This window comes from Saccopteryx leptura, chromosome 4 (genome assembly GCF_036850995.1).
Source record: "Saccopteryx leptura isolate mSacLep1 chromosome 4, mSacLep1_pri_phased_curated, whole genome shotgun sequence".
Classification (NCBI taxonomy): Eukaryota; Metazoa; Chordata; class Mammalia; order Chiroptera; family Emballonuridae; genus Saccopteryx; species Saccopteryx leptura.
Window position 1 is genome coordinate 190,820,855 of NC_089506.1, and position 20,589 is coordinate 190,841,443.

At 52.0% G+C, this 20,589-nt stretch overlaps 1 protein-coding gene across 5 annotated transcripts in view; it reads right to left on the minus strand.

The window, feature by feature from the left end:
- Positions 1–265: 265 nt before the first annotated feature.
- Positions 266–20,589, minus strand: part of DTX2 (deltex E3 ubiquitin ligase 2) — a 44,037-nt gene continuing 23,713 nt past the window's right edge. For 4 of the 5 annotated variants that reach the window (XM_066382333.1, XM_066382335.1, XM_066382331.1 and 1 more), the window contains 7 exons: positions 13,350–13,450; positions 8,959–9,099; positions 5,873–5,946; positions 4,328–4,486; positions 3,481–3,642; positions 1,962–2,051; positions 266–858 (listed from right to left, as the gene is read on the minus strand). In XM_066382333.1, the coding sequence (XP_066238430.1) occupies positions 631–858; positions 1,962–2,051; positions 3,481–3,642; positions 4,328–4,486; positions 5,873–5,946; positions 8,959–9,099; positions 13,350–13,450 (955 nt within the window). In that variant the 3' untranslated portion in view covers positions 266–630. The remainder of the gene's footprint in view (positions 859–1,961; positions 2,052–3,480; positions 3,643–4,327; positions 4,487–5,872; positions 5,947–8,958; positions 9,100–13,349; positions 13,451–20,589) is intronic. The other variant, XM_066382332.1, reaches the window with a different exon arrangement.

Below are 20,589 nucleotides of genomic sequence, written 5' to 3' on the forward strand. Positions count from 1 at the left end.
GGGATGATGGCTCTGCACGCCACAGTGCAAGGAGAACTGGAGTGGGGTGGGGAAGCAGCACAAGTTGGTGCCATGGGCTCTCCAGCCCTCACCGCAGCCTCAGTTTCTTCACTCAAGAAATGGGAGTTGAATGGGCAGCCTTTAGGCCCCTTCCTGCTCTAATACAACAGGACATGTGTGTCGGCCTTCATCTCTCTCTTACACACACACACACACACACACACACACACACACTCCACTGACAAATACACCAGGACCTGCTGACTTTGGCTATTGGGCATTTATTGCAAACAGAACATCTGAGGTATGAGAAGCTAACCCAGACCCATGCCTGCCCCTGGCTGGGGGTGGGGTGGTCTCTCCTCACTTCGTGCCAGGCCCCCAGCACTGAGGTAGCTGCATCTTAAGCCCCCACAAGTACAACTCCCCAGGCTTGCCTGATTCCCATGCAGATCCAGGCCTGGAGGGGAAGAGGAAGGAAAGGCAAACAGGAGAAGCCCCAGCTTTGGTGGAAAATGCCCAAACCCCCAACAAACATTTTAGCCTCCAAGGAAAGGCACGTTCCTGCCTGCCCATCCCAGGGGCAGCCTAGCCACAGTGGGGACGGTGGCTGGCTGCCAGGCTGGTGGGTCACTGCTGCTCGAGGCAGTCCTCAGTCACCCCCTGGGCAGCCAGCTCAGCCAGCACGTTCTGCAGGTAGTTGGGGTCGGGGTAGCCATGGCCCGTCACGTTGCGGTCCATCTCTGTCTTGTGGTGGATCTCATTCCACACTACCGTGTCAGTCTCGCCCGTGGTGCTGGATGTGCCCACTGTGAAGATAAGTCGCCTCTTCCAGGCCACCTTCAGCAGCTCTAGGACCTGCCCCAGGAGGAGAGAAGAGAAGGAAGAGAAAATAAGGGAGGAAGGAAGGGTGCACAAGCACTGGCCTGTCTCCTCACAAGTTTTTCCGTCCTGGGGCAGGGGTGGCCAGGCAATAGGGTGGGAGTGTCCACTGCCCTCCCCCCTAACTTGCCCCAACGGTAAGGATGAGGACAGCAGCATCAGCCATCCACCAGTGTCAGCGGTGGGTTCTGAAGGGCCATGTGCTAGGCCCTTGTACCATTAACCACTGGTAGAACCCCTGGCCCTGTCTCCTCTCCATTCCATCCCACTGCCACCTAAGTGATGTCATCCATAGTCCCCAGCCTCTAACTTTAGCCCTAAGCCCCTGGAATGCCAACTGCTTATCTGATAGTCCAATGGGACCTCACACTGGGCACCTCCGTGACTCAAGTCTTGGCCCACCTGATGGCCAGCCCGCCCACCCAAGACAGTACTGCCATCTGCTCAGCCCCTAAACACCGGATTACTCCCTACTTCCAAGTACATCTTGGACGAACTCCCCTCTGTCCCTCCTATCCGGATCCAGGCCTCCCTGCTGCTCTCCATGCTTGGCCACCCGGAGTCCGTCCTCTCTTAGCACCAGAGGGAGCTTTCTCCAACCTAAAGTCTGTAGCTTTTCCTCTTCTGCCATGCCCTCACCTCACACTGTGCTCAGAATAAAGCCCACTTCCCCACAGCTGGCCTGGAGGAACTCAGCCCCACTCCTCCTCATTTACCTCACCCCTCCTCACCCCCTTGGTCCTCCTTGAGGCTCTTGACACCTCCCAAGCCCGTTTCCATCTCAAAGTTGTTGCATTAGCTACTAGGTCTGCCTAGAATGCTCTCCCACGAGCAAGCAAAGTCCCAATTCAGGTCTCAGTGCAGACTTAACCTGGCCCATCAGGCTGCTAGAAGACGGCCTCTCCTCCTTACTCGAGCCCCAGTAAGTCCAGATCATCTCACCTAGCACTCCTGGCACCTCAAGGATGTCCAACCTATGCGGGTTTCCTGGAAGGAGTGACCTTGCACTGGAACCAGCAATTGGGCACAGGCCTGCCAGCAGGGTGGCCCCTTCCCAAGGGTGGTGGTGGGGCCCTTACCTTGCGGCCCTGGGCATTGTCCGGAAGGTAGCACTGGCGGGGAAACCCTCTGGCGGTGAATGGCTTTCCGGGGTTGGGGTGCTCAGGGCCCTGTAGGAGGAACAGACATGGGAGTAGGGATGCTCTAAAACAGGGGTCTCCAAACATTTTACACAGGGGGCCAGTTCACTGTCCCTCAGACCATTGGAGGGCTGCCAAATACAGTGGTCCTCTCACTGACCACCAGTGAAAGAGGTGCCCCTTCCAGAAGTGCAGTGGGGGCTGGATAAATGGCCTCAGGGGGCCGTATTGCGGCCCGCGGGCCGTAGTTTGGGGACACCTGCGTCTAAAAGGTGCTCACCGGCTCCACAGTTGCACAGGACATGGAGGCCCAGCCTTGCCCCTTTGCCCTCCTGGCCAGGTCTATTCCTGAACTCAAGTAACCAAATAAATATATTGCTCTCTCTCTCAAATCTTGCCTAAGACCCAACATGAACATGGCTGCCTTTCCTGAATGTGTGCTACTCCACTTGGTATCATCAGACCCTCCTGCTAACTTTCTCTATTTCCCTGATGAGACCAGCACCCCTCAAAGGCTGTGACAGAGGCTCCTACTTCTTCAGCAATCCTCAGGCACTGGGCTCTCTGGACTGGATAGGTCTGCCTGCCTTCGCTCCAGCACATAGGCCCCTCCACTCTCCACAAATGGCTGGAGCGGAACCCTGAGACTGGCCGTGGTCTGAGGAGTGGGAGCTGGATCAGCAGCTAGCCCGTCCTCCTGCCCTCTGCCACACAGTGACGCACCATGTACAGCTCCAGGTTCCCCTCCGGTCCTATGGTGCCAACCCTGTCTAGAATGTTTTAAAATTTCACTCCGAGCCAAGGAGAAAAAGTAGAAGGAAGTCAGGGAAGAGCACATGATTAAACAAAATAGAGGCAATGCTCCATCTTTGGCAGACAGGCCCCATCAGGCTCCTGGTCCTCACGGCGCTGTACCTCCTCCAAACTGCCCCAGTCTCTGAGATCAACCATGGCCCAAGAAAGGAGGCCTAAGGGGCCAGTGCTCCTGTCTGGGTCTCCACTGGGACCCTAGGACCTTCTTCTAGGATTCCTGTCTTGTTCCCGACATCCAGACCCAGCCCCGCCGCTCCCAAGCCAGGCATGATCTGGCCACTGAGCCGGTCTCTCCATCAGTCCTTAATGCTGTCACCTCCTGGCTCTGTCCTGTGCCCCCAAGAGGGTTCCTGCCGCTCTACACAAGTGTTCTTCCTGCTTGTACCCTTGGCCTTCTGCCTAGTACAAATCCAGCTGTCTCCACCTCCAGGAAGCCTTTCCTATCTCAGGAAAGGGCTAAGGGCCATCTCTTTGCTTGCATGGTCCTAAGAGATTGCTCTAACTCCTCGCATTAGCTCCTTCTGGTTCCTGGAAGCCTACGCTTGACAACCTGGACATTCTCACAGTGACCAGGGCGCAGACTGTTGGGAGAGGGACTGATTCCAGAAAGATCCAAGCAGGCTCCTCTGTGCCAGTGCCCCCTTACCTGAATGCCATGAGGAATGTTGTAAACTATGAGTATTGTCCCACAGTCCTCATGGCCAGGGAGGGACACCTGGAAGGTGAACACTTCCATCTTCCCCCGGGGTTGTGTCCCAGTTTTCTCTCCATAGATGGTTTTGCAGGAAGGACACTGTAAACTTCCATCCTGAGACAAGAAAGAACGCCACACACTGAGCTCGAGGCCCTGAGAAAGCACCTAGGCACAGCCAGCCACCCGCCATCTAGATGGGAAAGAGGTCCGCAGGGGGACAGGTTGGCAGCAGTCAGACACTGGGTTCTGGGCAAATGGCCCAACTCCCAGGCAGCCTCCTTGCACAGAAACTTGATTCCAACAGCTTCCTTAGAAAGGTCAATTTTGTACCAGAAACTCGCTATGTAGTTTTCATTAAAGGGGAGAAAATACCAGGAGACTGTCATCAGGTAGAAAAATCAGGTTTATGAGCAGAAGTCCCCATAGTCTAATCACATTGCAAATCAGACAGGAAAACCCTGTGACTGATCAGCTGTTGTGCCAGCACCCTAGCTGGACCAGGACACACAGGGGTACTGCAGAGGAAGGCCAAGCCCAGCCTGAGGGTCTGCCACGGGCCTCACTTCTCTTCATCCTCCCAACCTCTGTCCGTTCTGGCTAAACTCCACTGAAGGAAGCACAGCCAGGCGCCCCCTGCCACTCCCAGCCCCCAAGGTCCATACCACATCCTGCTGCAGGGCAGGGGCTGCCTCTGAGCACTCTCCTGGTCCTTCCCAGGGCAGCCACCGTCACCTGCTCAGGTGCAGCGTGACCAGAACAGATCATCCCTGGCTCCCACCCTGGGTCAGCATGGAGGCACCTTGTTCCCATTGCAGTACATGGCCAGCAGGCAGAGCAGGTGGAAGGCATGGCTACACTTGGTGAGGCGGCCCACAGATGCTGGCCCGATGGCCTTGCTGTTGGTCACATCACTGTACCCAGACACCATGGACAGTTTCTCCATACAGATGATGCAGTCCTGGAGGGGGACCAAACACAGGAACGCTCACCAAGAGAGACCTGCACCCAAAGAAGCAAGACTTGTAGGAAAAGACCTTCATATGCAGAAATGCCAGAGTTACAAAGTCAATTCAACAGTCATTTGTTCCAGAGGCTGAGAACACAGATGAGTCACTGGGATCTGTGCTCTCAGGGGCTTACCAGGGCAAGAGGGATGTCAGGCAGCACCGAGCCCAGGGGGCCAGTGCAGTAACAGAAGCAGAGGCTAACACAGAAGCAGGAACAGCCAGAGAGAAAAAACAGGAGAGGCCCTCCAAGCTGTGTTTACAAGGGAAAAGGAAACTTGTCAGGTGGACAAGCACAGGAACAGACGTTCCAGATAGAGGGGAGAGAATGAGCTGAGCATGAACCAGCATATAGTTTCAGAGGGGCAGTAGCAACTGCCGCTGGCATGTGAACAGGGTTAGGAGATGAGGCACCAGGGGAGAGGACCAGACCCTGGAAGCTTCTGATCGCGCTCAGCACTTGGGGTTTTATACATCAGGGCCCCACTGAGGGGTTTAGAGCAGGGGTGTACTACCATGAGCACAGCTGTGTGCTGCCTGTATGGAGAGCAGTTTAGAGAGGGGGAGGCTGGGGGCAAAGCAGCCCAGTTATGCTGACGAGCACAAGGGCCAAGAGAGACAGCCTGAGTGATCTGAAGTGGGAGCTGAGAGGGCTGGAGGGAGGGTGGGAGACACAAGGAGGCCTTTCAGGCTTCTGTCTAAACCTTTACCAACCAAATGTTTCTCACATACTTGACTTGCAGGGAAAACAGGCCAATGAAGAGTCCTTGGTCTGTACTGGAAGGACTGACATTTAGCCCGCCTCCTCCAGATACTCCAGGACTCTCCATTCAATCAATGAAAGGGGGCACTTGCAGACTGCAAAACGTAGCTCAGCAGAGAGGTTCAGGTCTACTGAAGCTGTTACGGGGGTCTGACAGGCCCTGTTAATGACAGGAACCCTGACCTGCTCTCCCACCAGCCAGAAGGGCAGCACTGCTATCTGGACAAGGCCACTTCCCATCCACACCAGTGTCAGCCCTCTTGGGGAGTGGGGCTGGCTCGCCAGGACTCCTGGCCCCCAGGATGGCACAGTGCTACACAGAGGCCTGTGCAAGACAAGAGCTTTGCGCAGGCTCACACTTGTTTTTGGCAAAGCTAAGACTGAATCCAAGTTTCAAAAGCAAAAGCTGCCTCATCTTGATAAGGCCTGGCTGGGCGATTAAACCCAAGTGCCCAGAGCATGGTGCCAGCATCCATAGATCTCTTTCCAGCAGAGACCAAGTTGGCATCCTTCTTGTCTAGAGCTGTCCATCATTTCCAAACAATGCTAAAAGCAGCATGGTGCCTGTGACACCTACCTCATCGGGGGCTGTTTTCAGCTCTTCAGTGTAGTTTCTTAGCACCTGCTCTGGCTCTGGCTTTGGAGTCCCTCCTAGAAGAGAGGAGAACATCAGCGGTGTCTCAAGGAGTCTGACTGGAGATGCTGAAACCAGAGAGAGAGGAGGACAAGGAAGAGGTCCAAGCTGCCAGGAGGAATGTTAGAGTGGCTGAGACAGGAAGGTCAGCATGCAAGAAGGGACCGGGAGCCAGGTGCAGAACACGCTGCTGGACGAGCCCTGTCCAGGCCCACCCGTGAGGCCCAGCCCAAGAAGCCCTGGAGGCAGAGGAAGAGGGGCAGAGACAGCAGCTGGTCACAGCCCTCAGGTCCCTGTGCACATTCAGTCAGGAAACTGGACCCAGGCTCCTTGGAGTACATGCAGAAGAATCAAATTGTTTCTAGAACAAACTGCTCTGGAGCACATTTTGGCAGTGAAATTTCACTCCACTTTCATTACCCTTGTGAGAAGGTTTTGGTACGGAAGTCAGTTTTTTGAGTTGAATGTGTAGCAGGTGCCTACCCCATGTACAGGCGTCTGTGTACACACAGACAGCAGACGACAGCCACACTGACACTGTCACAACACATCGCAAAGTCTTCTTAAGCCTGTCCCTGGACTGTGGAGTCTTAAGTGACACACCTACTCTGTTCCTAATAGGAGCAGCTCTGGAAAGCAGCCAGGATATGCAGCAGGAAGAGCACCCTGGCTTCCCGCTCCTCTCTAAACCTCCTACTCCTCGGTGTACGTGTGCAGGAAGCTGGGAGGGGCCCTGCGCCTACATCAACACTGGACCTGCACCAACAGGCCTCATCCAGGACAAGGAACTCCTCCAGCTAGCAGGAGGGGCCCCCGTACAGTGGCTGGCTGTCCAGACAGAGGCAGCAGCAGAATCAGAGAGTGGTAGCAAGCCTGTGAGAGAGCAGAATGGAAGGGCCAGGGAGACCGGGGTAACCTGGGAACAGCCCTCTTGGGCTCTTCATCCTGCCTCAAGGTCACTGGGGAGCTCCTAGCCTCCGAGATCAAGGGGCTCTGGTTTGAACCCAAGCTCATGACCATCAAACTACGGCTGCAAAGACAAAACTGTGTTTCAAAAGCTGAGCTCCCTCTAGAGTGACAGTTATGAGGGGAACAGAGAGGCTGGGGCCAGGCCATGTGAGGTTTGATTCTGGCTCCTGTGCTATGACCAAATCATGTTACCTTTGAGTCTCAGTTACATCGTCTGAAAAGTGGAGACCTAATACCCAGCAAAGCTGATAGCTATAAATGCATGAGCTGCTATTACCTGAAAGGTAGCTACAGGCAAAAAAATACCACACTCTAAACACGCCACCCCCCACCCTTACAAACAAATACCCATTACCCCATACACACCCACATACAACCACAGACACACCTCTAGGACCTGACTCTGGCCACTATGGTGACAAAGCCAGGTAAAAGCACAATGACCATCAGCACGGGTGGCAGTCCTGGTATTAGGAACTCTGTTCAGATTTGGGGGATGAACCTCTTAGAAAAGCCTGGTGGCTACAGGTCAGTCTCCAGATTAGCTTCAGACCCCATCCTCCGGGACTAGCCACAGGCCGAGCTCTGGTGAGGCCCAGCTCGCATCCCTTCTCCCACCACCCACCCTGGCCCCAGGCAGCTTTCAGAACTGAAGGTAACTTTCATGAGCCACACTTTCCCAAGGGGGCCAGCCAGGTGACTGCCAACCCTATGGAAGGGTCACATGAGCCCGAGGCCAGGTTTGCCGAGAGCCTGTGTTCCTTCAAGGCAAGCCCGAGGGCTTCAGGGAGCTGTGGCCGGCCCCTGCCCACAGACTTGTCTCCACCTCCGAAGCAGAGTAAGAACTGGAAGGGGGTCAGGATCTAGGAGCCTGCTCCAATCACTGGGGGCGAGGGTAAGAACAGGGCAGGGCAGGGTAGATAAAGCCCTGCCCACTCCCCGGGCCTTACATCTACCCCGTGAGGTTCGGCAGGCAGTGGACAGGATCCAGTGAGTCACCCTTCCTATGTGCCAAGTGCTTCATGTATGTACTTTCTATTCCTCCCTCAGCCAATCTGCTAAGTATGAGGCACTGGATCATGACTGGAGGAGGCACCTGTGTAAGATCACAAAGCTAGTGAGTGCCTGAGTCAAGACAAAAACCCAGGACCAGTCGAGACAGGGCTGTGCTCCCTGCTCACCGCACCATCCTGAGTGTCATTGGGCCTTTAGCAGTCTGTGCTTCTCTGGCCCCAGGATGTAGCTACAGCTACAACTGGCTTTAGAAGTGACAGGTTAAGAATTTACTACCAGGAAGTCCCAGGATCAATTCCCGGCCAGGGCACACAGGAGAAGCGCCCATCTGCTTCTCCACCCTTCCCCCTCTTCTTCTTCTCTATCTCTCTTTCCCTCCTGCAGCCAAGGCTCCACTGGAGCAATGTTGGCCCGGGCACTGAGGATGGCTCCATAGCCTGTGCCTCATGGCTCCAGCTGCAATAGAGCAATGCCCCAGATGGGCAGAGCAGAGCATCGCCCCCTGGTGGGCATGCCGGGTGGATCCTGGTCGGGCACATGCGGGAGTCTATCTGACTGCCTCCTGCTTCTAACTTCGGAAAAATACAAAAACAAAACCAAACAAAAAAAAACAAAAACTTACTATCCACAGGCCCCTCCACGCAAGTCTTATTAAAACTCATGAAACCTTCAGACAGTGCTGGGGGCTTTTCCTGAGACACACACCAGCCCCAGTGAAAAGGACAGAGTTGTCCCTCATCCCGAATCAGGCCTCACCCCACACCTGTGTCTACACAGTCAAGAGTACTCAAAAATAGGCCACTCGCACTCCAACTGTGCTAGGGATACAGGACCTAAACTCTGGGACTGCAGGCAAAAGGAGATTCCCAAGGGGCTGCCTCTGCTGCTGAGGGCAGGGAGGAGGGCACAAAGCCCATGGCCGGCAGGTGAGGGAAGCAGAGAGGGGCCGTGGGAGTCAGAGAAGAGCAACTGATGCAGGAGAGTCAGAGGCAGCAAGACTCAGAGGCGGCTAAGCAGAGGCCAGAGTATTTGTGAGCAGAAACTACCTTTCATGGACATTTTCCTCAATCTCTTAACTGAGCTGTGACTTTTAGAGGCCAGACAGGAGGCGGGAGGGCTGGCAGGCTGGGGTGCGCGGCTAAGACACACAGGGAGTCCGATGGCTGACATCAGAACACTCGTCATGCCTACACGGGGTGTGAGATCAGACATGCAGAAGGGAGAAATATTAGGAGTCATCATTTGGCATGTGACGTCCACAAACCCCAGCTGAGTCCAGGTGGCACTGTGAATGGCCATCAGGACCTACTGGTCTCCCTGGGGATTCTGGAGGCTCGAGGCTGCCCGGGCCTACCCAGGCTGGCAGGGCTAAGATCCAGGCAAGGAACCAGTGAGATACCTGGCTCACTGGAGCCCTGGTCCCAAGTTCCACAGGCATCTATACAAGCAACTGATTAGCTTGCACCCATTGTATGCAGTGGGTGAGGCCATTTGATTCAAGATGACACAGGGCAGAATGCCACCCCAGCAGAAGTCACAGGCCATGGCTTCCTTCTCTGGAACCTTCAGCAGAAGTTTAAATAGCCCCTCTGCCCTGGGTGGGCATGCGTGATAGGCATGGCCAGAAGGGGGAGGGAGCTGTAGCAGGCAGCCCAGCTGAGGCGGACTGTCCACTCTTGTCATACTTCCTGATGCCTGCAGAGGGAGGTCTCGTTCCGTAGCCTAGCAATCCACGTCCTAACTGACCCTCACCCCACACTGCTCCCTTTGTGCTCAAGGACCCGACACTTCCTGGAACACAGCATGTCCTCTTATAGGAGTCCCTACTGCTGCCACCCTTTTAGCCTACCCTGCTATCCACGGCACCACCTCCACAATCCCTCCTGTCCCCTGTCTGGCTCAAAGCACCTCCTCCCAAGGGGAAGGGAACTCTGGGCTTCTCCTCGGGTACTTCCCTGAGTGCGGCATTCCAGGCACTAAGAATCTAGCTAGGGGGCTGGGCACTGTGGACAGTCTAGGTAGGAAGTGACAATCCTGGCCCTCCTGGGCCTCATTCGCCCACCCAGGCCAGGCAGACAGAGCTGTCCACTTTAGAGGCAATTCAGAGGGGAAGGGGACACCTGGCCTTGGGACCCATCAGGCCGGCCACTGTTGTATCTACCAGAAGAACAACGTTCTCTCGATGTGGCAAATGTGCCAGTCAGGGACAGAAGCAGGTGCTAGCCAGCAGCCTAGGTGGCACAGCTGAGGCAGGCAGGGTATGTTGCAGTGGCCACTAAGCAGGAGACCCCAGAAGGCCAAGGTTGAACCCTGGGAGCCTGCTCATCACATAATGCTATGCCACCAGTGTCCAAAGGTTTGTGCGTGGGCTCAAATGTGGATTCCCTTGGGAACTAAATGTCAGGCAGACTGAATGACAAGCAGACACAGGGGGCCAACAGATGGAAAGACCAGGAACAATTCCTTAGAACCTTAGGCCTTTATATTGATCATGAGCTCTTCCCCCAACATCAGTTAGCTCCCTCACTTCAACCAGACCTCTCCTCAAGTGTCACTGCAGCAGGCCGTCCTTTCCTAACCACCCCATTTTAAAAGGCCACGGCCCCCTCCAGCTCTGTCTCCTTTACTCTGCTTAATGTTCTTACCACCTGTGGGGACTCATTCATCTTTTTACCACTGCCTACCACCACACTGAGCACCTCGGGCAGGGCTGGGTCATAGAAGGGGCACAGTATCTGTCTTTTGGGGAATAAACTCACCCCTGGAGCCACCGTCGCAAGCCCCTAAGAGGCCAACATGACAAACACTCCTGCCCTTTCCATGCAGGACCCATTCCCTGAATTCAAGTCACACACACAGGTTTCCACTTAGAAGCCTGCATAAGTTTACCTTATGAGAAAGTCTGAAAATCACCCCATACCAAACACTTCACAGAAGCAGTGCCCAATGAACAGTATGGCCAGGGGACACCAAGAGTGGACCTTCACATCTTCCCCAATGGCAAGGACTCAGGACAGCCTCCCGAAGTCCTAACATCACCTAATAACTGTAACATCTCAGACAGCCACGGCTTTTTCTCTGCTCATCTGATCTGTTAGAGCCCCAGAGATTACCGTTCTTGTAAATGGGCAGATGCGTGAACATCCCCTTTTTGACACCAAGGGTCGGCCTTTCGTCCAGTGACCAGGGCTCAGATCCAAGCTTATCCTTCTCCAGCTCTGGCCTTGCCAAGCAGAGTTCAAGCCCAGCACCACTCCTCCCTGACTGACTGGTCTTGGCAGTTTGCAGCAGCAAAAAATGCAGATACTCCTCCTTCATAGGGTGGGAACCGAGCCTGAGCATCAGGGGCCCCTCCCACCTCCCCTTCCTCCAAAGAGAGGTCGGGCCAGGTCTCAGTCACTGAAGCTGTCACGTGAGGCACTCCTGGCCGGACCTGGAGGTGGATCCTCTGTAGACCTCCCCCACCAGTGCAGAGGGGTACACCGTCCAACAGCATGGCCACCTGTTTGTAAACCTACCTGCTAAACCCTGCGTCCAAGTGCTCACATCACTGTAGCCATGCTCAAATCATATTCCCAAACCCATCAACACAGCCCGGGCTGAGAGAACTCTCTCCAGACCTTGCTTCTTAGGGCCCCGCTTGGGATCCTTGTGCCCTGGCACCCTAGACAAAAGTCCCACCAATAGGTATAAGTCAGAGCCTTGCATTCAGGGTAGGCAGCAAAGATATTATGGCGAAAATACTGGACACGATAGAGAACAATCTGGGACCTAGTCTGGAGAGAGTGCTCTCAGCCTGAAGAGCAGAAGAAAAAGAGCAAGAGCTACTCAATCCCCAGACCATTTCTAGAGGTTATCATAACATGTGTGTTAAAGCCCTAGTGATTACAGAGTGGAATGGAACTGTGGCATGTGTAGAGCACGCCTGTTCACCCACAACCTTTCTCCAACAGAACCACCACCACCACCACCACCACCACACGCATGCGTGCACATGCACACACACACACCTCTGACTCATGAACAGCATCTGATGCCACAAGACCTACACTGGGCAGGAACTTTCTAGTCACCACTTCTCACTGTTCTCTCTGCCCCAGCAGAAGGTTAATGGCTGAGCAGCTGAAGCAGGTGCCAGAGGGCCTGCAGGGCAGTGTCTCCACATGGGGCTTTCCCAGTTCCACTCTTCCATCTTCTGTCACCTCCCCGACTGGCCATCCATTTCCTTCAAGGACTCTTCTTCTCAGTGTTCCACCCATGGTCTCTGTAAGCTCATGCACTCCCATGGGGGGCAGAGTTCACCCCAGTGCATCCCAGACTGCTCGTTTGAGCTGCACGTCTCAACTCCCCCTGCCTGCAGACCAGTTCCATGTGGCTATACACAGCCATTGCCCCCACCCGTCCCAATGTCCCAGCAGACTCAGGAGCAGCGCTGTGTAACAGCTAAGAGGCTACATTCTGAGGACAGAATGCTTGGGGCTGCATTCCAGCTCTCCAAGGACAGGCTGGCTGATCTGGGAAAGTTTTGCAATTCTCTGTGCCTCAGTTTTTTCAAGTGTAAAATGGAAATAAAAGTTTCCACCTCAGGGCTGTGACTGGGATGAAGAGAATCAATATAAACACAAAGTAAATCACTGCCATCAGCAACTGCCCACCAGGCCTCGTGCCAGCCCTTCTCTCTCACAACCAGGCCCATCACCAAGTCAGAAGTTCTCACCTCCCATCCCACTGCCATGGCCCTAGTCAGGCCTTGGCGGCTTACCTGAGGCATGAAGTCAGGCCCCACAAGGGTCTCCCTGCCTCCAAGACTGCCTCCTCCAATTCCCTGTGTTACCACAGCGACTCACCTAACACATGCACTCTGCTTATCTTATTCCCCTGCTCTAACCTTTAAATGAAGGAGGTTTACTACACTCAGTCCACCTTTCTAGAACCCTTTATATTTCTTGCAAGTTAAAAAATAACTTTCAGTGCCTTTCTAATACCTGTAAGGAGATCTTAAAAAACAGTTCCAAGATGTATGGTTAACAAAAAAGCTAGCTGGACACAAAAGCCACTTATTCATAATGTCACTCCAGCCAAAATAATTCTGGGACTCTTCCAGAGGGCTCCTTCAGGGAAATTCCTAATGCATTTCAGGATAGAAAAGTGACTCCTGAACCATATATAATTCAAGATGATGTGAACATTTAAAAGATGGGGAAGGTCCATACCAGGGCGGCCATACCCTGAGAGAGGAGGGGTAGCTACCCCAAGCTCACTTACCAAGGGTACATCATCACCGACAAGAAGCACTGCCCCCAAAGGAGCCCCTGTGGGTTTTCATGAGAACACAGAGAATAACAAGACCCTCACCCCACAATCTCCCCCCACACTCCCCAAGTCCTGCCAGACACAGTCTGTTCTGGACCCCAGAGCCCAACAGCAGTGTGCCTACCTGCAAGGGCTTGCTGGACCCTGCTGGGCTTCGGCATCTGCACGGGCACAGTGGCAGGGACGCTCCCAGGGCTGCTCACAGAACCGCTGGGGATGGAGGCACTTGGGGAGAAGAGAAAGCAAAGCTTAGTGTGCAGAGCCTACTTAGTAGAAATGGGAGCCGGAGAAACACCATGTTAGGGACACACTGGTGCTGTTGAGGTCCCGCCATAGTTTCACTTCCCAGAGCTGCTTTTGTGGAATGGCTTCTGCTTTTTCTTTTTTTAAATTAAAGCTCCTGATGAAGAGTATCTGGAAAGAGGAGCACAGAGATCTGAATTTCACCACTCTCAGACCCCAACTAACTACAGAATTTGAATGCTTAAAAATGTTAAAGCAAACAATCCAATTAAAAAATGGGGACAGGACCTGAAGAGCAGACACTTCTCTGATGAAGACATACAAAAAACAGATACATGAAAAGATGTTCATCTTTGCTAGCTATCAGAGAAATGCAAATCACAACTACAAGATAACACATCACACCTGTTATACTGGCTATTATCAACAAGACAGGTAATAACAAGTATTAGAGAGGTTGTGGAGGAAAAGGAACCCTCATTCACTGCTGGTGGGAATGTAAACTGGTACAGCCACTATGGAAGAGAGTGTGGCAGTTCCTCAAAACAATTAAGAATAGAGCTACCATAAGACCCAGTATATACCCCAAAAAACTTGAAAATATTGATATGTAAAGACATGTGCAACCCCATGTTCACTGCAGCATTATTCACAGTGGCCAAGACATTGAGACAACCAAAGTGTCCCTGGATAGAGGACTGGTTAAGAAGATGTGGTACAGGCCCTGGCCGGTTGGCTCAGCGGTGGAGCATTGGCCTGGCGTGCAGGAGTCCCGGGTTGATTCCCGGCCCGGGCACACAGGAGAGGCGCCCATTTGCGTCTCCACCCCTCCCCCACTCCTTCCTCTCTGTCTCTCTCTTCCCCTCCCGCAGCGAGGCTCCATTGGAGCGGAGATGGCCCGGGCGCTGGGGATGGCTCTGTGGCCTCTGCCTCAGGCGTTGGAGTGGCTCTGGACGCGGCAGAGCGACGCCCCGGAAGGGGCAGAGCGTCGCCCCCTGGTGGGCGTGCCAGGTGGATCCCGGTCGGGCGCATGCGGGAGTCTGTCTGGCTGCCTCCCCGTTTCCAGCTTCGGAGGAATGAAAAAAAAAAAAAGAAGATGTGGTACATATATACAATGGAATACTACTCAGCCATAAGAAAAAATGACATAGTGACATTTACAACAACATGGATGGACCCTGAGAACGTTATACTAAGTGAAATAATCATTTAGTATAAATCAGAAAGACAAAAAAATAAAAATAAAAAGTTCAGAACCATATGATTTCACACATAGGTGGGACATAAAACTGTGACTCGTGGACATAGACAAAAGTGAAGTGGTTACCAGACAGAGGGGGCTAGGGGGAGGGGAGTTAAGAGGAACAAATATATGGTGAAGGAAAATGATTTGACTTAGGGTGATGGACACACCACACAATCAACAGTTCAAATGCTATAGAGATGTTTACCTGAAATCCAGCTTCGGATTGGACCAATGTCAACCCACTGAATTTAGTTTCTTTAAATTTTTTTTTTTTAAGTAAGAGAAGGGGAGATAGAGAGACAAACTCCTGCATGCCCCCCCACCAGGATCCACCCAGCAAGCCCCCTACCGGGTGATGCTCCACCCATCCAGGGCGTTGGGTTGTTGCTCCATTGCTCAGAAACAGACATTTTTTTAGTGCCTGAGGTGGAGGCTATGGAGCCATCAGCACCCAAGGCCAACTTGCTCAAACCATTCAAGCCATGATTGTAAGAGAGGAAAAGAGAAAGAGAGAGAGAGAGGAGGGGAGAGGTGGAGAAGTAGATGGTTGCCTCTCTTGTGTGCCCTGAGCAAGAATCGAACCCAGAACATCTAACGCTCTAAAGATATTGGCCCTGGCTGGTTTGCTCAGTGGTAGAGCGTTGGCCTGGCGTGCAGAAGTCCGGGGTTCGATTCCTGGCCAGGGCACACAGGAGAAGTGCCCATTTGCTTCTCCACCCCTCCCCCTCTCCTTCCTCTCTGTCTCTCTCTTCCCCTCCTGCAGCCAAGGCTCCATTGGAGCAAAGATGGCCCGGGCGCTGGGGATGGCTCCATGGCCTCTGCCTCAGGCACTAAGACTGGCTCTGGCTGCAACAGAGTGACGACCTGGATGGGCAGAGCATCGCCCCCTGGTGGGCGTGCCGGGTGGATCCTGGTCGGGCACATGCGGGAGTCTGTCTGACTGCCTCCCCGTTTCCAGCTTCGGAAAAATACAAAAAAAAAAAAAAAAAGATATTAAGCCCAGGGCTCGATCTACCATCACTTCCCCTGAAAAAATCAAGTGACAAGAATCAATCTCCAGCCCTGGCCAGATAGCTCAGTTGGTTAGAATATTGTCCTGATGTGTAGATGTTGTCAGTTTGATGGGGGATCAAACTGACATACACAAGGCATACACAGGAACAGATCAATATTTCTGTCTCTCTCTCTCTGAAATCAATTAATCAATTTTAAAAAATCAAAGTCAGGCCAGATGTTTGACAGGAAGAAATGGCAGGCAGGGGCTGCTTGGATATGAGGTCTCTTATTTTTACAAAGAAGCTTTAACTGTCAAAATATGTTTTCCTGGGAAATCCAGAGACTCTAAAGACAAAGAATTTTGAGCTCACTAGCTTCATCAAAAGGAGAGCTCTATGGTAGCTACAGAAGGAAAATCTGGCAGAAGCCACTCTAACAAGTGATCAAGACCAACATCACCAGTAATATGACCGATTAGTAGCAGGAGTCCCAAGAAATAATGTTCTGAGGACACAACACCATTTTTGCGGTTCCTGCCAAGACTGAATAACCTCATTACAAATCGTGAGAAAACATTTGACGAACCTAAATTAAGGGACATTCGACTACCTACAAAAAGGGCAGGGTTACAGAAGATGAAAAAAGACCAAGAATGGTAGAAGGAGAACTGACAACTGGATGCAAAGTGGGATCCCACAGCATCCTAGGACAGAATGAGAACAGTGGTTGAAAACTGGTTTAGCTAATAGTACTGTACCAGTGGTAATTCTCTGCTTCTGAAAGCTGTGGTTATGAAAGATGTTAACATGAGAAGTCAAGTAAGGGAAATGTGGCAACTCTGTACTATTTTTGTAACTTTTCTGTAAATCTAAAATTGTTGAAAATAAAGGCTTTTAAAAATATGAGGGTCTTGCTTCAGACAGTGACTATGTTCAAGTGTATGTATATATATTATGTTTATGTATATATATATATTTTTTTAATCAAGTGAGAGGCAGGAGGCAGAGACAGACTGCTGCATGCACCCCAACTGGAATTCACCCAGTAAGCCTCCTACTAGGCGTTACTCTGCCTGTTTGGGCCGCTGCTCCGTTGCTTGGCACCCTAGCTATTTTAGTGCCTAAGGCAAGACCATGGAGCCATCTCAGTGCCCTGGGGCAACTTTGCTCGAACCATTTGAGCCATGGTTGCAGGAGAGGAAGGGGGGGGGGAGAGAGAGAGAGAGAGAGAGAGAGAGATGGAGGATGGTCGCTTCTCCTGTGTGCGCTGACCAGTAATCAAACCCAGGACTTTCACATGCCAGCCAATGCTCTACTGCTGAGCCAATTGGCCAGGGCCTATAGTTTTAAATAACAAACCATGCCATTACGGTTGTGGGGATCCCCACACTGGAGAACAATTGGTGTAGACGGACCAAGATGCCTGCCAACATCCCCCACCCTGATGCCTATATCCTCCTGTCCATCTCTGCCCATGTTAAACATGATTAAACAGGAAGAGTTATGAAACCCTTCCACATAATCCCTACACTGGAACTCCCCAAGGACGAGGCCTGGGCACATTTGTCTCTTTTCTACTAGGCCCAGCCAGGAACCAGGAACTGGGAAGGTACTCAGGAAACAAAACCAGGAACTGGGAAGGTACTCAGGAAACGATGGACAGCTCCAGTCTACTGTGCTCCCTTACAGCTGCCAGCAAACCAGCAACTTGCCTGGTTACAGCAAATGCTTCACAAGCTGTCCCAGATCTTTCCCTGCCACCAGCCGTGGGTCACAGATCCCGCTGGTGGAAACTACAGGGGGCTGGCTGATTTTGATCCAAACCAGAAAAACCTGACTCAGACGGTGCTGAGGATGCCAGGACTTTGCACAGGGTCTGTAGCACAGCAGGTTTTCTGATGTATCTTCTTTTCATTTCTGGATTGTTCTCCCAAACAGAACAAGCTATGCGGCCATGCTACTCAAGAAGCGGCTTCTTGCCCTCCTCATCTACTCTCAACCTCAAGAGAACAATGGAACTGGACCAGGAATGCTCTGATAATGCAATGGAAAGGCTGGGTGTTGAGGACACCTGGGCTAAAATTCTGGCCCACTAAGTTCTGTTTAAGTTGGAACAAGCTCTACCCCACTCCCTACCCCACTTTCTGAACCTCTTTTTCCACTACATTTTTTAAAAAGAAGGTAAATAGTCTAATAGTTTCTGATGGTCTTTGCAATTCTCAGGTTCTGTAAGTGAAGAAATTCGAGAAGCTATAGCCCTTCCATACATCTTTTATCTCCCAAGCAACTCTCCAGGGAGCACTTAACTAGGAAGCTGGAAAGTCAAAGCTTGGCTCTACAACTGCCCAAAATTAGTGGGCTACTTAGTGGGCTTGGCACCACTGGCCCAGAGGCTCCAGAAGTGGGGTCTTCCTTCACCAGAGAGAAGCACATATCTAAGCGAGAAGGCCTAATTTTAGGTTCCACACCCAACAACTAGAGCAGAAAACAGACATGCAGTGAGGCTCCCAGTGGGCAGCACATCCCGGAACTGGGACCAGGGGCTAGGAACCATGAGTAAGTTCTAGTTGTTTAAGGCGGGGTCTCCCAATGTGGCCATTTCCCCTATGACTTATCCCAGCACCTCCCCACACTTCTCTGCTCTGATAAAGAAAATGCAACAGAAAAAGGACTCAGTGGTTCCCAAGATGGTGACTCTCAGGAGTGGACAGAACCTTAAAGGCCACGATCCCTTCTACCATTCTCAAGAGGCTCAGACTAGCAGAATGATCCTGTGGGGCATCATTTGTGCCATGAAGTGCCCTTCGCTGATAATTCCCTCAGTCGCTGCCTCAGGCCTCTCTCCCTGCCTCCCCTCTTCCTGGGGCTACCTGGTCTTCCGTCTGGGTCTATCTCCCAGAGCTTCCAAATGGAGCTGAGAACATGAGACATGAGGACAGACACAATTTGATGGTCCCAGGTAAGGGGCAGGGAAGAGTAAGGAAATGCAAGGCCTTCCTCCAGCTCCCTAAAGTCCAGGAAGCCAGCACCAATGGGGGGGGCGGGGCTCTGAAAGTATGTACAAGGAGTGTCAGATGTGGAGTCTGGATCTCCCACTTCCAGTGCCTGCTCCCCTTAAAGCTGTGTGCCCTTGGGCATGTGGAGTCCCTTTCTGAGCTTTAATGTCTCTACCTGTAAGATAAGAATAATTCCAAAAGGCCCCAAGGGCAGCTGCAAGGCTTGATCTTCACCCCAATACAAATGTCCAATGTTTCCCAGATCTCGGAGGAGCAAAGGGGGTACAGGAAAGCTAAAGGGCTCCCAGACACCTTTCTGCAGGGCCCTCACTACACCCTGAAATCCACAGTGACATTAAAGCAAAAGGAAACTTCAGAAACTAACCAGCCCAACTCCTTAATTTTTTTTTTTGGCAGAGACAGGGAGAGTCAGAGAGAGGGACAAACAGACAGGAAGGGAGAGAGATGAGAAACATCAATTCTTTGTTGAGGTTCCTTAGTTGTTCATTGATTGATTTCTCGTATGTGCCTTGACCAGGGGGCTACAGCAGACTGAGTGACCCTTTGCTCAAGCAAGCGACCTTGAGCTCAAGCTGATGAGCTTTGCTCAAACCAGATGAGCCCGTGCTCAAGCTGGCGACCTCAGGGTCTCAAACCTGGGTCCTCCATATCCCAGTCTGATGCTCTATCCACTGCCACACCTCCTGGTCAGGCCCAACTCCTTAATTTTAAGAGAAGACAGACAGACCTGGAAAGGGAACAGAGCTGGCCCAGAGGCCTGAAGTGAGTGAAGAGAAAGGCCCCATCTGGAACCCAGGACTCCAAATTACACAAGCCTCAAGAGCCTGGCTGACAGCAGGCAGGAATAGGGTGCCTTTAGAGCAGGGGTCTCAAACTCAACTCAGCATGTGGGCCGCAGAGCAAGATCACAGCCATTCGGCTGGCCGCACTAGGTCTACAAAAGGCAACTGTTACGCAACACTTTTCTCACTGCAGTTGAAAACAAAAAAAAAAAATCAGTACAACAAGCACAATCATACATGCAGTTTACTCAGTGTCACAAAACGACCAGAAACTGTAGTTCGCATCACAACTGCTGTTAACTAAGCTAATATCTAGCTAGGATGCTAGAGAAATGAAAAATACAAGTAGGCCCCTAGGCTTACTTAATTTTATCCAAAATATTTTGAACTTTGTGGATTAGTCTGCGGGCCGCACAAAATTGTTCGGCGGGCCGCATGCGGCCCGTGGGCCGCAAGTTTGAGACCCCTGCTTTAGAGGAAGGGAGAATGCAGTGAGAACATAGCAGATGAAAGCAAACTGGAAGAACCATTTTCTAGGGCTGTTTAGTACAGAGACAAAGCGTGCCGAGGCTTAGCCACACCAGAGCTGCAATAGACCGCTGGTCATAATCACCACCCCAAGTCATTAAAATGCTCAACAAGCTGGCACACCCTCTATTAAAGAGGACTAGAATGTGCATGACACATTTTGGAAAGTTTTTCATCTACCATCATTAAAACAGAAGTTGTGATGCTTAAAGGGATAAACTTCAGCTACCAGGAAACTTACTTACATTCAGCAGCTCAGTGACAAATGTACCTTCTTGATGTATTACTGCCTACTTAGAAAGCCTCTCAGGGTACATGGAAATCAGTCAGCCACGGTTTTACCCAGATTGAGCAAGAAACAGTTTAAAACCACACGGATTCCACAAATTTTTATTTTACTCACTCACATGTTCTTTCTAGTGGCTACCAGTTAAACATAGCTAGTTCTCAGGCTTCCCCAGCCCATGGTGCTGTCTGCCCTGCCGCCTTCTCCTTGCTTCCATACACATGGTAACTTTCATCTAATGCTGTTGACATTCATATTTGGCTTCAA